The sequence below is a fragment of the Rhinichthys klamathensis genome, unplaced genomic scaffold (genome assembly GCF_029890125.1).
Source record: "Rhinichthys klamathensis goyatoka isolate OS25496 unplaced genomic scaffold, OSU_Roscu_1.1 h1tg000336l_1, whole genome shotgun sequence".
Classification (NCBI taxonomy): Eukaryota; Metazoa; Chordata; class Actinopteri; order Cypriniformes; family Leuciscidae; genus Rhinichthys; species Rhinichthys klamathensis.
The window spans coordinates 161,796-180,689 of NW_026606850.1; the positions used below are offsets into that span (position 1 = coordinate 161,796).

The window sequence follows — 18,894 nt, forward strand, 5'->3', positions numbered from 1 at the left end:
ACGTAGTTAATCTGATTATTTTCCTTTCTTTTTTCTGTATTTGGCTAGTAGAAGTTCTGAATGGCCGGTAACTTAAACATTTAGTAGCCAAATTGGCTGGTGAGTGAAAAAAATTATTTCAAACCCTGCATATAAACACTAAAATATGACTTTGTGTGCATAAATCTGATTACCGTATTTTCCGCACTATAAGGCGCACTTAAAAGCCTTTCATTTTCTCAAAAAACGACAGTGCGCCTTATAATCCGGAGCGCCTTATATATGGATGTGAACACACGTTCACCAAGACGGGGAGACAGCGCCGGGCGACTTACGCGACTATCTGCCAATGGATCGTGGATGCCTGGGCTGATATATCAGTCTCAACTGTGATCCGAGCTTTCACGAAGGCAGGAATAATCTCTTTATTCAGCCAGCTCACATACCCGTATTTACTTCCTGTTTTCGGCCGAAGTCCACAGTAGTTGATTGTCGAGTTCGCGCGCGCGCGATCAAACCTCCTCCGTGTGTTCAACATCTGATTCGGATGAACTATCCATTTGAGCTGATATTCTCAGAACACCACACAGCACCGTCATCGGCTGACAGTCTGAGTCTCCACTGTTGCTTAGTTACCATGATCGCGCGCGCGCACTCGACAATCGCCTACTGTGGACTTAGACTGAAAACAGGAAGAAAATACGGGTATGTGAGCTGGCTGAATAAACATCATTTTTATTCATATCTTTCACATTTACTGGAGTCAGATTCACTGTGTTCACTCACATGGCTGTGCACTTGTAATGACACATTAAGGTTGTTAAGAGGCTAAAAGCAGGTTTAAAACTTTTCCCGTTTAAGTCAACAGGGTGCAAATTTTAAAAAGAGGATAACACGGTGTAGGCAACACCGGTTTTTGTCGTTGTTATCTGTACTGACAGCACTCCAAATTTACAAAAAAATGAGCTCAATGTTAAAATTGACCGGAGTTTTCCTTTAACGTTTGAACAACGTTACCATGGGAGTGAATGGAGTTGTCAGAACGCTTAATAAAGTTTGACTTTATCTGACTGTTTTGTTGACATCTAGTGGATGCATATCGCAAACCCAGTCAAACGTTTGACTGCAGTATCTTATGCGCCTTATAATCCGGTGCGCCCTATATATGAAAAATTTTCTAAAATAGGTCATTCAGTGAAGGTGCGCCTTATAATCCGGTGCGCCGTATAGTGCGGAAAATACGGTATGAGTGTAATGCAAGCAAGATGTGATGTGAGATACGCACTCGAGGTTGTGTGACTGCAGCAGTTTGCAGTGATCCAGCAGGTCCGTCAGATGAGCCACAAACCACCAGTTGTTGAGCGCGATGCTGTGGAAACATCACATGTGTGTGTGTGTGTGTGAGGGTCTGTTCAGATGAACACGTGTGTGTGTGTGCTGAGAGAGCGCTGACGCACCTGCAGTCTTTGATCACCTGATGCAGGTCGAACTCAAACGCCGACAGCAGGATGATGTCCAGAGGCTCGGGAGACGCACGCGGACCCTGAAACATGTTCATGCTCGACTGACACACACACACACACACACACAGTCAGCTGGGGTTTATACACTCACACTGTATCATGTATTCCTCGTTTATATGAGAGTAAAACACAGTGAGCTGCGGCACATTGGCAACAGAAATGGAGCGTTCTCTTCTAAACAATTACACAAAGATCTGAATTTTAAGAAAGGATATAATAAAAGCAGAAAATTACAGAAGTTTTCATAAGGTGACAAAAACATATACTGTTCAGACACGCATGATGAATTCTCAGCGGTTTGTATGATATCTGGCAGATTTACGTGTGTGTGTGTGTGTGTGTGTTGCATTCAGGGTTATTTAACCTAAATAAAACACAGAAACATAAGCCTGCTTTTAGGATACTACTGGTATCTGCACATTTTTTAACAGCAAATTTAATGACTTTTAAGACCTTTTTAAGTCCTCTAAAAGGCAAATTTAAGACTTTACCACGACAAAAACAAAAACAAAACAGGAAAATGTTCAGCACGACACGACAGTGTTAATTTTGGCAGCCGTTTTTGTTTTAGTCTTAAGATGAAAATGCTTATTGGTCTTAGTCACATTTTTGTAATTTTCTCTTTCATAGTTTTAGTCTAGTTTTAGTTGACAAAGTCATTGCATTTTTGACAACTTTTAGTCAAACTTCAGTTACCGACATTAATTTTGGTAGCTATTTTATATGTCGTCTTTAGACAAAAAATGACATTATAATTTTTTGCTTTAGGCAAATTCAATTAAGCTTATGAAACATTTGAATCAAGGTAACAGGCTGTATTGACAATTAACTCTTTAGCAGTAGCACTTGTGCAATTCTACATATCCCTGTTCCTTAGTTCAGTGGTACTCCAATTTTTTAGAGTGCCGTAACCCCTCTTGCACTTAGACTGCAGTCACATCTTTTCCATTAAGGGTCAATATCTGCCCCTTTTAATCGATTTTTTCCAGTTAATTTTTTACCTTTATAAATACTTTTATAAAAGAAATAATGCTTTAAATAAAACAATGTTCAATAAATATGCAATGATGGTAAAAACGAGGTGATACTTTTAAACATTAAATTAAAATCGCCAGTAGGTGGCGGTAAGTCACTGTCTTTATGAGTGAGTCATCCGTCATCGAGTCATTCATTCATTCATTCATTAACAAACACAGTCTATGGTAACAAAGCAAGTGGCTGTATTTATGAACGGGTCATTGAATCTCACGATTCGTTCAAAGCCACAGATTCGTTCTCGAATCACCACTGTGTGATGCCGTGGCTTTCGTTGCAAAATAGCAATAATATGCAATAATACGATCAACATTAAAAACACTGCTGGATATCAGCCTGTATTGATCGCAGATTTAGTCGCACAAACAGCGCAAGCGGCTCGTGACAGAATAAAGACCAACTGAATGACACTTTAATTAATGTAAGTAGAAAATCTCAAATGAAGATCACTGAACTCCAGCTTACTTGTCAGTGTTTTCAGATCATCCGCGCTTCTTCAGCAGTGTAGAGAGCGCGCGCGCGAGCATGGTTGCCAGATACTATTGACAAGACCGGGTAGAAAACGTGTTATTTAATTAAAAAGAACAGCTCTGATTGGGGATTTAATTATTTAAATCTGGCAACCGTAAGCATGAACGCTCGTAAACACCGTCTGTAATGTGTCGTTGTCTCCTACAAGAAATTTAAGGTCCGTACGTGAAATTTAAGACCTCCTTATCGGAAATTTCAGATTTTAAGACATTTTCAGACCTTAAAAAGCGAAAATTTTATTTAAGACGTTTTAAGACTTTTTAAGGACCCGCGGGGACCCTAATGAGAATGTGTAGTGCTTAAACGTTGTGAAAATGAATGTATAGATTAAAAAAATAATGATAATAAATGATGCAAAATATAATTTCTTAATTTTGTTTTGATGAAGTATGACCTGGACATGTTTTATATTACAATTATTATATTATACTTGGGTTATTAGTCAAAAAGAAAAACATTAAAAACTTTGTTACTTGAAATAAAATAAGCTTTAGCTGAAAGCAACATTTCTCATTTTAATTTAGTTGAACTGAAACTGAAATAAAAACTATATAGACATATTAAAAATTAACTTTTAACTTCTAAAAATTATAAAAACACAACAGATTTACAAAAAACTTTAGCATAAAATCTTTTAGAAAATATTAAATTAGCCTTACGGCTATAAAAGTATAGGCCTGTCATGATCATGAATTCTGTGCTGTTAAAGATTAATTGTCATACAAATATCAATTTAATTTACAGTGTAAAGCCTAGTATGTTATTTTTTCTATTTGTAATATAATTAATATAATATAATCTTGGCCCATATGATTTACTTTAATGCTGTGAAGATTAATAATATTTATATAATTATTTATATAATATAATCTCGGCCCATATCATTTACTTTAATGCTGTGAAAATGATTTACATTTATATAATATAACATAATACATAATGCAGTCTGATTAAACACACAAGCCTTCATTTCGTATGAGAGAAGACCTTTGATCTTTGTGTGCGTTATTACAGGTTTATTTATTTATTTTTAAAAATATTTTTCATTCTTTACTCCCTGCTGGATTCTGACTCTCTCTCCACACCGGAAGAGCACACGCGATATCACACACACACTCACACAATAACCGTGATAGCACATCAGCTCTGACAGTGAGGAACACTACCTGAGCGTAGTAGTGCAGGTCGGGCGGCTTGATGGAGGGGTGTGTGAACAGCAGCCGCGTCACCAGGAAGTGATACCAGGTGCCCAGCAGCTCCTTCTGCTCCAGCAGAGCGTCTTCATCGCCCACCAGGATCTGACACACACACACACACACGCGATCAGGGGGAGGATGATGCCTGGTCACGGGTCACCAGAGGTCACGACCCCTCACCTTGCAGATGGTCTCCAGGTGACGGTTGCTGGCGAAGGTGTTGTCCTGGAGACTGCGGTCACACTCCTCGTGCCAGTTCCTCCATTTCATATCAAACTCGGTCAGCGTTTGACTTCCTGTGGGCTGAACACACACACACACACGATTATTTTAGTGACAATGTTTTATAAAAGCAATAAGCCCTTAAGGTGGTTGTTACAGTGATTTTACTATAGGTAACCGTCTGGTGCTCTTCGGGGTTTTTTTCAATGGAAAATTGTACTATATTTTAGTTAGATAATATTTTTAATTTAATATTTTGTATTTTTTTTAGGGGGTTTTATGGTACTAAATTATGTTCATGCAGTAGTTATATTTTTTATTTGTTTACTATTTTAACTAGGGCTGCAACAACTAATCGATAAAATCGATAATAATCGAGTATGAAAATCGTTGTCAACGAATGTCATTATCGATTAGTTGGTCTGCTTACGTCACGGGGAGCGTTTACTGGTGATTGGTTGAAACAGGCCAATCAGGATGCTCTCTGTCTACACGCGCTTCATGAGGCACATACGGACACACGCAAGGTCTCTCTCCCTCCGCTGCTCTGCCGCACGCGCGCGCTTCACGGTTTGGAGCACAGTCTCTTCTGTCTCGCATGCGCGCTCTTGCTTGCGTGCTCAAATCCCGGGAGTTTGAACTAATTTGCGAGCCGCTATCAATATGCGGGTGACTTCCAGAACTTCCGGGAGACTTGGGATGTCTGTATTTTGCGTCTCGAGCATCAGGTTGCGCAATCAGTTCACTCGCAACATAAGTGATGGATTAAAATAGCGCTACCGCAGAAATATTAAATTAAAACGGTCTTTACAAAGCGAAGCACTAAATATAAAGGCAGTTAATAACAGTAGCAGTAAATTATTGTTTTTTAGTCACTGTACTCAGTGGTTTTCAGCGAATGTTTGTGCACTAATGCATCATTTTTCCTGTCTTTTTAATCAAGCCTGTTAGCTTGCTGCGTACCTCCATTCCGCTCTCTTTATATAGCATTTGTCTACTATTAAGTTTTAATTGTTTTTCAAACGCGATCTACTGCGGCTCTATGTTCACACGCTTGTTTTCAGTCTTTCTATATTTATTTTTACAAATTATCCTTATAATTCAATTAATTTTAAATAAAAATTAAATGAATTATATATTTGAGATGTTTTTAGTTTATATCTTCACATCTGAACAACATATCTGTAAATTTGTTTTAACAAAAATTGTGTTAAAACAATATGTTGGATATAAATGTTTTTTTTTTTTTTTACATGAATCATGGTTGTCAACTTGCCATCAGCAATTATCATTAAAAACAATGCAAATATTGATATTTGTAAAACTCAATGTGTGGCTTTTGCACTTTTTAAAGTACACTTTTACACATAAATATCCTAATTTAGGGTTTTAGGTATACCTAAATAGGTATACGTAAGTGTAGGTATACACTTTAATTTACGGTGTCCTTGTTACATATGTTACATGTACTTACTGTAGTAATAACAGTAAATTATGCATAATTACATGCAACTAACCCTCAACCTAATCCTACCCTATTCCTATAGTAAGTACATGTCGTTACTTAATATTACTCTGTACTTAAATATATAATTACACTGTAACAAGGACACCTTAAAATAAAGTGTAACCGGGTTTTATTTAGTCATAATAAACAAAAAATCAAATTGAATTTTTTTATCCGATTAATCGATTAATTGAAAAAATAATCGTCCGATTAATCGATTATCAAAATAATCGCTAGTTGCAGCCCTAATTTTAACATAAACTTGAAAATGACATTGATTTAAAGTTTGGTCTCTTTTTAAAGACGACACTTAGCATATTATTGCTGAAGTGAAAACAGTAAAAAAAAAAAAAAAAGTGAACTTGAAAAAAAGTTATTTTGTTTTTGTTTTGTTTTTATGAAAAAAATAAATTAAGACCAAAATCATGATTTTTTTTTCTTATGTGGTGGAAATGGGGTTTTAATTGCTTATATTCAAAAATGATTTGTCTCGTGTCCAACTTGAGCCTGCCGTGTTTGAATATGCAGTGTAAACTCTGATCAGAGGCCTGTGGTGCGCTGGCGTACGCACGTTAAACACGGGCATGTTCTGCAGCAGGACGTCCATGCGTCTGAACACAGCACTGCTCTCGCCCCGCAGAGACGCCTGCTTGTACAGGACCTGCCGCGCCTCGTCCATCCGGCCCTGCAGCACTAGACTGATCACCTGCACACACACACACACACACACACACACACACATGAGGCCCCCAGCGGTGATGTGAGGAGCATCTGGAGGTCAGGGGTCACGCGCTTCATACCACGTCCCAGTAGGCCTGATGTCGGGTGGGGCTCTCACTCTGCAACACTTCCCTCGCTCTGGAGTCCACGTCCGACTTGTGGAGGCGCACCCAGTCCAGCAGGTGCAGCAGCAGAGACCCGGCTACACAACAACACAACAACACACAACACACTCATCAGCATCAGAGACCCGGCTACACAACAACACACAACACACTCATCAGCATCAGAGACCCGGCTACACAACAACACAACAACACACAACACACTCGTCATCAGCAGCAGCAGAGACCCGGCTACACAACAACACAACACAACAACACACTCGTCATCAGCAGCAGAGACCCGGCTACACAACAACACAACACAACAACACACTCGTCATCAGCAGCAGAGACCCGGCTACACAACAACACAACACAATACACTCGTCATCAGCAGCAGGGACCCGGCTACACAACAACACAACAATACGCTCATCATCAGCAGCAGAGACCCGGCTACACAACAACACAACACAACAACACACTCGTCATCAGCAGCAGAGACCCGGCTACACAACAACACAACACAACAACACACTCGTCATCAGCAGCAGAGACCCGGCTACACAACAACACAACACACTCGTCATCAGCAGCAGAGACCCGGCTACACAACAACACAACAATACGCTCATCATCAGCAGCAGAGACCCGGCTACACAACAACACAACACACTCGTCATCAGCAGCAGAGACCCGGCTACACAACAACACAACACAACAACACACTCGTCATCAGCAGCAGAGACCCGGCTACACAACAACACAACACACTCGTCATCAGCAGCAGAGACCCGGCTACACAACAACACAACAACACACAACACACTCATCAGCATCAGAGACCCGGCTACACAACAACACAACAACACACAACACACTCGTCATCAGCAGCAGCAGAGACCCGGCTACACAACAACACAACAACACACTCGTCATCAGCAGCAGAGACCCGGCTACACAACAACACAACACAACAACACACTCGTCATCAGCAGCAGAGACCCGGCTACACAACAACACACTCATCATCAGCAGCAGAGACCCGGCTACACAACAACACAACACAATACACTCGTCATCAGCAGCAGGGACCCGGCTACACAACAACACAACAATACGCTCATCATCAGCAGCAGAGACCCGGCTACACAACAACACAACACAACAACACACTCGTCATCAGCAGCAGAGACCCGGCTACACAACAACACACTCGTCATCAGCAGCAGAGACCCGGCTACACAACAACACAACAACACACTCGTCATCAGCAGCAGAGACCCGGCTACACAACAACACAACACAACAACACACTCGTCATCAGCAGCAGAGGCCCGGCTACACAACAACACAACACAACAACACACTCGTCATCAGCAGCAGAGACCCGGCTACACAACAACACAACAACACACTCGTCATCAGCAGCAGAGACCCGGCTACACAACAACACACTCGTCATCAGCAGCAGAGACCCGGCTACACAACAACACAACAGACTTGTCATCAGCAGCAGAGACCCGGCTACACAACAACACAACACAACACAACACAACAACACACTCGTCATCAGCAGCAGAGACCCGGCTACACAACAACACAACACAACAACACACTCGTCATCAGCAGCAGAGACCCGGCTACACAACAACACAACACACTCGTCATCAGCAGCAGAGACCCGGCTACACAACAACACACTCGTCATCAGCAGCAGAGACCCGGCTACACAACAACACAACACAACACACTCATCAGCAGCAGCAGAGACCCGGCTACACAACACAACACACTCATCAGCAGCAGCAGAGACCCGGCTACACAACAACAAACAACACACTCATCAGCAGCAGCAGAGACCCGGCTACACAACAACACAACACAACACACTCATCAGCAGCAGAGACCCGGCTACACAACAACACAACACAACACACTCATCAGCAGCAGAGACCCGGCTACACAACAACACAACACAACACACTCATCATCAGCAGCAGAGACCCGGCTACACAACAACACACAACACACTCGTCATCAGCAGCAGAGACCCGGCTACACAACAACACACAACACACTCATCATCAGCAGCAGAGACCCGGCTACACAACAACACAACACACTCATCATCAGCAGCAGAGATCCGGCTACACAACAACATAACACACTCGTCATCAGCAGCAGAGACCCGGCTACACAACAACACAACACAACACACTCGTCATCAGCAGCAGAGACCCGGCTACACAAAAACACAACACACTCGTCATCAGCAGCAGAGACCCGGCTACACAACAACACAACACACTCGTCATCAGCAGCAGAGACCCGGCTACACAACAACACACAACACAACACACTCGTCATCAGCAGCAGAGACCCGGCTACACAACAACACAACACACTCGTCATCAGCAGCAGAGACCCGGCTACACAACAACACAACACAACAACACACTCGTCATCAGCAGCAGAGACCCGGCTACACAACAACACAACACACTCGTCATCAGCAGCAGAGACCCGGCTACACAACAACACAACACACTCGTCATCAGCAGCAGAGACCCGGCTACACAACAACACAACACACTCGTCATCAGCAGCAGAGACCCGGCTACACAACAACACAACACACTCGTCATCAGCAGCAGAGACCCGGCTACACAACAACACAACACACTCGTCATCAGCAGCAGAGACCCGGCTACACAACAACACAACACACTCGTCATCAGCAGCAGCAGAGACCCGGCTACACAACAACACACAACACAACACACTCGTCATCAGCAGCAGAGACCCGGCTACACAACAACACAACACACTCGTCATCAGCAGCAGAGACCCGGCTACACAACAACACACAACACAACACACTCGTCATCAGCAGCAGAGACCCGGCTACACAACAACACAACACACTCGTCATCAGCAGCAGAGACCCGGCTACACAACAACACAACACAACAACACACTCGTCATCAGCAGCAGAGACCCAGCTACACAACAACACAACACAACAACACACTCGTCATCAGCAGCAGAGACCCGGCTACACAACAACACAACACAACACACTCATCATCAGCAGCAGAGACCCGGCTACACAACAACACAACACACTCGTCATCAGCAGCAGAGACCCAGCTACACAACAACACAACACACTCGTCATCAGCAGCAGAGACCCGGCTACACAACAACACAACACACTCGTCATCAGCAGCAGAGACCCGGCTACACAACAACACAACACACTCGTCATCAGCAGCAGAGACCCGGCTACACAACAACACAACACACTCGTCATCAGCAGCAGAGACCCGGCTACACAACAACACAACACACTCATCATCAGCAGCAGAGACCCGGCTACACAACAACACAACACACTCGTCATCAGCAGCAGAGACCCGGCTACACAACAACACAACACACTCGTCATCAGCAGCAGAAACCCGGCTACACAACAACAAACAACACACTCATCAGCAGCAGCAGAGACCCGGCTACACAACAACACAACACACTCGTCATCAGCAGCAGAGACCCGGCTACACAACAACACAACACAACACACTCGTCATCAGCAGCAGAGACCCGGCTACACAACAACACAACACACTCGTCATCAGCAGCAGAGACCCGGCTACACAACAACACAACACACTCGTCATCAGCAGCAGAGACCCGGCTACACAACAACACAACACACTCATCATCAGCAGCAGAGACCCGGCTACACAACAACACAACACACTCGTCATCAGCAGCAGAGATCCGGCTACACAACAACACAACACACTCGTCATCAGCAGCAGAGACCCGGCTACACAACAACACAACATACTCGTCATCAGCAGCAGAGACCCGGCTACACAACAACACACTCATTAGGGGTGTAAATCGGACAGTTCATCACGATACGATACGATATCGATTCTCTCAGCCAGCGATACGATTATTGCCGATACCTCAAAAAATTCCGCGATACGATTACGATTCGAGTCGATTCAGGGTTATCAATCGATTTATCGATATTTAGATATTATGTGCCAAGTTTACACAACCAGTTACGTTTATTAACTCACAAATGCATCTAAAAATATATGAAAGTTTAATTAAACTCTTTGAAAATTGCACACCCTCTCCCAATTGGGACATTTACAAGTTGTTTGTTACAAGTTACAAGTAAAAACAGAGTTATCTGTTTTTGCAAATGAACTAACAGAAGAGGTTGTTTTGATTAAGTAATAATAACAAAAAAAAAAATACAGGTAAATTATTAAATTAAAGTGCATTGAAAGTATTTTTTTTTATAGGCTATAGCTATATATTTTTTGTGTGTGGCAAAAGCAGATAACTCCACATTTCATGTTTCAGAGTTAAACAAAGCCTAGTAATTGCTACGATACTTAATAAAACACTTAATCTTTGTAATGTTAATCTCCTCAGCTGACATCTAGACGCCTGTCAAACTTTGTTGTTGTGAAAAACGTACACGCGATACAGAGAGCTTTTCCCTCACCACTAACCTGCTGTTTTAGCAAGATTCCGTGAAAAAGTTTCAGATCTTATATCCTTTTATGCCCCGAAGAAGATATCACAGGTTCATCAAGTTCGTTGAAATCCATCCTCGATCACTTTTAATCAGCTTTGACGAAACTCGTCTCAGCTAGCGCGTCTTTTCAAAGTGACTAGCAGGCTTGTCACCTGACCTGAATACTGCGCACTGTTTCACAAACAAGGGTGCTTGTCGTTTCTGCTGTAAAAGATGAACTCGCGATGCCTTGACAGTGGAAAATACCGGCTTTTGTGACAAAGGGTTCAGTCAATCTTGTCAGGCGTCTATTTCAGCTGAGAAAAATTACGTGAGGATGTGGAGAGTGTCAAAATAAAGGTACCGTATAATCGATATTTTATGTGTGGCATCGATGCATCGTATCGTTAGACTTTTGATCGATGTATCGATCCATATCGATGTATTGTTACACCCCTAACACTCATCATCAGCAGCAGAGACCCGGCTACACAACACAACACACAACACAACACACTCGTCATCAGCAGCAGAGACCCGGCTACACAACAACACAACACAACAACACACTCGTCATCAGCAGCAGAGACCCGGCTACACAACAACACAATACAACAAAACACTCGTCATCAGCAGCAGAGACCCGGCTACACAACAACACAACAACACACTCGTCATCAGCAGCAGAGACCCGGCTACACAACAACACAACAGACTTGTCATCAGCAGCAGAGACCCGGCTACACAACAACACAACACAACACAACAACACACTCGTCATCAGCAGCAGAGACCCGGCTACACAACAACACAACACAACACACTCGTCATCAGCAGCAGAGACCCGGCTACACAACAACACAACACACTCGTCATCAGCAGCAGAGACCCGGCTACACAACAACACAACAGACTCGTCATCAGCAGCAGAGACCCGGCTACACAACAACACACAACACAACAACACACTCGTCATCAGCAGCAGAGACCCAGCTACACAACAACACAACACAACAACACACTCGTCATCAGCAGCAGAGACCCGGCTACACAACAACACAACACAACACACTCGTCATCAGCAGCAGAGACCCGGCTACACAACAACACAACACACTCGTCATCAGCAGCAGAGACCCGGCTACACAACAACACAACACACTCGTCATCAGCAGCAGAGACCCGGCTACACAACAACACAACACACTCGTCATCAGCAGCAGAGACCCGGCTACACAACAACACAACACACTCGTCATCAGCAGCAGAGACCCGGCTACACAACAACACAACACACTCGTCATCAGCAGCAGAGACCCGGCTACACAACAACACAACACACTCGTCATCAGCAGCAGAGACCCGGCTACACAACAACACAACACACTCGTCATCAGCAGCAGAGACCCGGCTACACAACAACACAACACACTCATCATCAGCAGTAGAGACCCGGCTACACAACAACACAACACACTCGTCATCAGCAGCAGAAACCCGGCTACACAACAACAAACAACACACTCATCAGCAGCAGCAGAGACCCGGCTACACAACAACACAACACACTCGTCATCAGCAGCAGAGACCCGGCTACACAACAACACAACACAACACACTCGTCATCAGCAGCAGAGACCCGGCTACACAACAACACAACACACTCGTCATCAGCAGCAGAGACCCGGCTACACAACAACACAACACACTCGTCATCAGCAGCAGAGAACCGGCTACACAACAACACAACACACTCATCATCAGCAGCAGAGACCCGGCTACACAACAACACAACACACTCGTCATCAGCAGCAGAGATCCGGCTACACAACAACACAACACACTCGTCATCAGCAGCAGAGACCCGGCTACACAACAACACAACATACTCGTCATCAGCAGCAGAGACCCGGCTACACAACAACACAACAACACACTCATCATCAGCAGCAGAGACCCGGCTACACAACACAACACACAACACACTCGTCATCAGCAGCAGAGACCCGGCTACACAACAACACCACACAACAACACACTCGTCATCAGCAGCAGAGACCCGGCTACACAACAACACAAAACAACAACACACTCGTCATCAGCAGCAGAGACCCGGCTACACAACAACACAACAACACACTCGTCATCAGCAGCAGAGACCCGGCTACACAACAACACAACAGACTTGTCATCAGCAGCAGAGACCCGGCTACACAACAACACAACACAACACAACAACACACTCGTCATCAGCAGCAGAGACCCGGCTACACAACAACACACTCGTCATCAGCAGCAGAGACCCGGCTACACAACAACACAACACAACAACACACTCGTCATCAGGAGCAGAGACCCGGCTACACAACAACACAACACAACACACTCATCAGCAGCAGCAGAGACCCGGCTACACAACACAACACACTCATCAGCAGCAGCAGAGACCCGGCTACACAACAACAAACAACACACTCATCAGCAGCAGCAGAGACCCGGCTACACAACAACACAACACAACACACTCATCATCAGCAGCAGAGACCCGGCTACACAACAACACACAACACACTCGTCATCAGCAGCAGAGACCCGGCTACACAACAACACACAACACACTCATCATCAGCAGCAGAGACCCGGCTACACAACAACATAACACACTCGTCATCAGCAGCAGAGACCCGGCTACACAACAACACAACACAACACACTCGTCATCAGCAGCAGAGACCCGGCTACACAACAACACAACACACTCGTCATCAGCAGCAGAGACCCGGCTACACAACAACACAACACACTCGTCATCAGCAGCAGAGACCCGGCTACACAACAACACAACACACTCGTCATCAGCAGCAGAGACCCGGCTACACAACAACACAACACAACAACACACTCGTCATCAGCAGCAGCAGAGACCCGGCTACACAACAACACAACACACTCGTCATCAGCAGCAGAGACCCGGCTACACAACAACACAACACAACACACTCGTCATCAGCAGCAGAGACCCGGCTACACAACAACACAACACACTCGTCATCAGCAGCAGAGACCCGGCTACACAACAACACAACACACTCGTCATCAGCAGCAGAGACCCGGCTACACAACAACACAACACAACACACTCGTCATCAGCAGCAGAGACCCGGCTACACAACAACACAACACACTCGTCATCAGCAGCAGAGACCCGGCTACACAACAACACAACACACTCGTCATCAGCAGCAGAGACCCGGCTACACAACAACACACAACACAACACACTCGTCATCAGCAGCAGAGACCCGGCTACACAACAACACAACACACTCGTCATCAGCAGCAGAGACCCGGCTACACAACAACACACAACACAACACACTCGTCATCAGCAGCAGAGACCCGGCTACACAACAACACAACACACTCGTCATCAGCAGCAGAGACCCGGCTACACAACAACACAACACAACAACACACTCGTCATCAGCAGCAGAGACCCAGCTACACAACAACACAACACAACAACACACTCGTCATCAGCAGCAGAGACCCGGCTACACAACAACACAACACAACACACTCATCATCAGCAGCAGAGACCCGGCTACACAACAACACAACACACTCGTCATCAGCAGCAGAGACCCAGCTACACAACAACACAACACACTCGTCATCAGCAGCAGAGACCCGGCTACACAACAACACAACACACTCGTCATCAGCAGCAGAGACCCGGCTACACAACAACACAACACACTCGTCATCAGCAGCAGAGACCCGGCTACACAACAACACAACACACTCGTCATCAGCAGCAGAGACCCGGCTACACAACAACACAACACACTCATCATCAGCAGCAGAGACCCGGCTACACAACAACACAACACACTCGTCATCAGCAGCAGAAACCCGGCTACACAACAACAAACAACACACTCATCAGCAGCAGCAGAGACCCGGCTACACAACAACACAACACACTCGTCATCAGCAGCAGAGACCCGGCTACACAACAACACAACACAACACACTCGTCATCAGCAGCAGAGACCCGGCTACACAACAACACAACACACTCGTCATCAGCAGCAGAGACCCGGCTACACAACAACACAACACACTCGTCATCAGCAGCAGAGACCCGGCTACACAACAACACAACACACTCATCATCAGCAGCAGAGACCCGGCTACACAACAACACAACACACTCGTCATCAGCAGCAGAGATCCGGCTACACAACAACACAACACACTCGTCATCAGCAGCAGAGACCCGGCTACACAACAACACAACATACTCGTCATCAGCAGCAGAGACCCGGCTACACAACAACACACTCATCATCAGCAGCAGAGACCCGGCTACACAACACAACACACAACACAACACACTCGTCATCAGCAGCAGAGACCCGGCTACACAACAACACAACACAACAACACACTCGTCATCAGCAGCAGAGACCCGGCTACACAACAACACAATACAACAACACACTCGTCATCAGCAGCAGAGACCCGGCTACACAACAACACAACAACACACTCGTCATCAGCAGCAGAGACCCGGCTACACAACAACACAACAGACTTGTCATCAGCAGCAGAGACCCGGCTACACAACAACACAACACAACACAACAACACACTCGTCATCAGCAGCAGAGACCCGGCTACACAACAACACAACACAACACACTCGTCATCAGCAGCAGAGACCCGGCTACACAACAACACAACACACTCGTCATCAGCAGCAGAGACCCGGCTACACAACAACACAACAGACTCGTCATCAGCAGCAGAGACCCGGCTACACAACAACACACAACACAACAACACACTCGTCATCAGCAGCAGAGACCCAGCTACACAACAACACAACACAACAACACACTCGTCATCAGCAGCAGAGACCCGGCTACACAACAACACAACACAACACACTCGTCATCAGCAGCAGAGACCCGGCTACACAACAACACAACACACTCGTCATCAGCAGCAGAGACCCGGCTACACAACAACACAACACACTCGTCATCAGCAGCAGAGACCCGGCTACACAACAACACAACACACTCGTCATCAGCAGCAGAGACCCGGCTACACAACAACACAACACACTTGTCATCAGCAGCAGAGACCCGGCTACACAACAACACAACACACTCGTCATCAGCAGCAGAGACCCGGCTACACAACAACACAACACACTCGTCATCAGCAGCAGAGACCCGGCTACACAACAACACAACACACTCGTCATCAGCAGCAGAGACCCGGCTACACAACAACACAACACACTCATCATCAGCAGTAGAGACCCGGCTACACAACAACACAACACACTCGTCATCAGCAGCAGAAACCCGGCTACACAACAACAAACAACACACTCATCAGCAGCAGCAGAGACCCGGCTACACAACAACACAACACACTCGTCATCAGCAGCAGAGACCCGGCTACACAACAACACAACACAACACACTCGTCATCAGCAGCAGAGACCCGGCTACACAACAACACAACACACTCGTCATCAGCAGCAGAGACCCGGCTACACAACAACACAACACACTCGTCATCAGCAGCAGAGACCCGGCTACACAACAACACAACACACTCATCATCAGCAGCAGAGACCCGGCTACACAACAACACAACACACTCGTCATCAGCAGCAGAGATCCGGCTACACAACAACACAACACACTCGTCATCAGCAGCAGAGACCCGGCTACACAACAACACAACATACTCGTCATCAGCAGCAGAGACCCGGCTACACAACAACACAACAACACACTCATCATCAGCAGCAGAGACCCGGCTACACAACACAACACACAACACACTCGTCATCAGCAGCAGAGACCCGGCTACACAACAACACCACACAACAACACACTCGTCATCAGCAGCAGAGACCCGGCTACACAACAACACAAAACAACAACACACTCGTCATCAGCAGCAGAGACCCGGCTACACAACAACACAACAACACACTCGTCATCAGCAGCAGAGACCCGGCTACACAACAACACAACAGACTTGTCATCAGCAGCAGAGACCCGGCTACACAACAACACAACACAACTAGGGATGTCCCGATACCACTTTTTCACTTCCGATACCGATACCGATGCCGCAGCTTTGGCTTTTGCCGATACCGATATTAATCCGATATTTTTATTTTATTCTTAAACTAATAAAAAATATAGCAATTTTCTCAATTAGCCACCTAAAATATACCTCCTATATAGTCCACAACAACAGTTGATTATGAAAGATTGCCACCCTTTATTCAAACACTACAAAAAAATAAAGAAATATATAAATGAAAGAAAATACAGGTACTTCAGTACTTAAAGCTAGCTAGCTACCAACAGGTTTAAAGTTAAAACAATTTAAACAGCAGCATTCTACATTGTAAATACCAGTACAGTTTTTGTTTTTTAAATCAATTAGAATTTCTATAACTGTGTGTTAAACTGATTATCACTCTTGTGTGTGTTAAACACAATCTACTTAATACAGACAGCTTCATTATAAAGATAAACAACAAATCCCCAAAATATATGATCATAATCTATGACAAAAATGCTATTATAAACTAGATTAGTGGATAATACACATTGCTCTTTTTATTGTTGTAAAATACATTCATGAAAAACAAGATAACAAAAATGAAAAAGATAATTATTTTAGATATAGCTAAATCTGCTATAAAATTGAGACATGTTTTAAGTGTATTGCACAGCTATTTAATGAGGCAGCAACAATAATAATTATTAATGTTAATAAGCTTTAATTGCGTCAATGCATTATGATATGAAAGGCTCCAATACAGTGCGGCACAAAGCGCGTATGCGCATCCCGAGCGGAGAATGATGCGCTTGAAGCCACGTGGAGTTCCAGCACGCAGCGCGTCGAGTCCGCTTTGAAAAGTTCAAAGCACAACGGAGATACATATTGATGGACAGTGTATTATACAGTATCTATCTATGCAATCGTTTATTGAGCCTTTTCTTTTAACAGTTTTAAATTTCAGTTACTGTGCGCGTGAAGAACAATTATAGTGCTCTGACTCTAGTGTTGTGATCAAACTGACAGCGTCCGACACCCGGTAGAGAGTAACACGATTGAGTTACAGCAATAAAGTCCAGCAAGATAAAGTTGTTTTATGCGAAAACATAGACCTTTATCTTACAGATCAAGTATAATAGTATTAACATTGAATCATCTTGAAGATAGTTTCATCATTGACTGCAACCGAACGCGACGCGCTGTTTGAATGCTGAATGGAGAATGACTGACAGCCGTGAGAGGGAAAAATTTACGTGATCTTGAATTTAATTACTTAAATATTAATTTATATCTCACATAATAGCTTCAGAACACTTATAATAGAGTGCACGAAAACGTTATGGTACTTTAGAATGTTTTTGTGCATTTTGTGGGGCTTAACAATAACACATAATAGTATACCCACAATATCGGATTTGGATCGGCC

The 18,894-nt window shown here is 44.6% G+C and overlaps 1 protein-coding gene across 1 annotated transcript in view; it reads right to left on the reverse strand.

Annotated features, from left to right (window-relative positions):
• nup85 (nucleoporin 85) overlaps window positions 1–18,894 on the reverse strand; it is a 38,824-nt gene that overhangs the window by 3,889 nt on the left and 16,041 nt on the right. The window contains exons 7-12 of the mRNA XM_056272394.1: window positions 6,794–6,915; window positions 6,565–6,699; window positions 4,445–4,567; window positions 4,235–4,366; window positions 1,437–1,543; window positions 1,265–1,348 (exon numbers count right to left, since the gene is read on the reverse strand). Coding sequence (XP_056128369.1) covers window positions 1,265–1,348; window positions 1,437–1,543; window positions 4,235–4,366; window positions 4,445–4,567; window positions 6,565–6,699; window positions 6,794–6,915 — 703 coding nt within the window. The remainder of the gene's footprint in view (window positions 1–1,264; window positions 1,349–1,436; window positions 1,544–4,234; window positions 4,367–4,444; window positions 4,568–6,564; window positions 6,700–6,793; window positions 6,916–18,894) is intronic.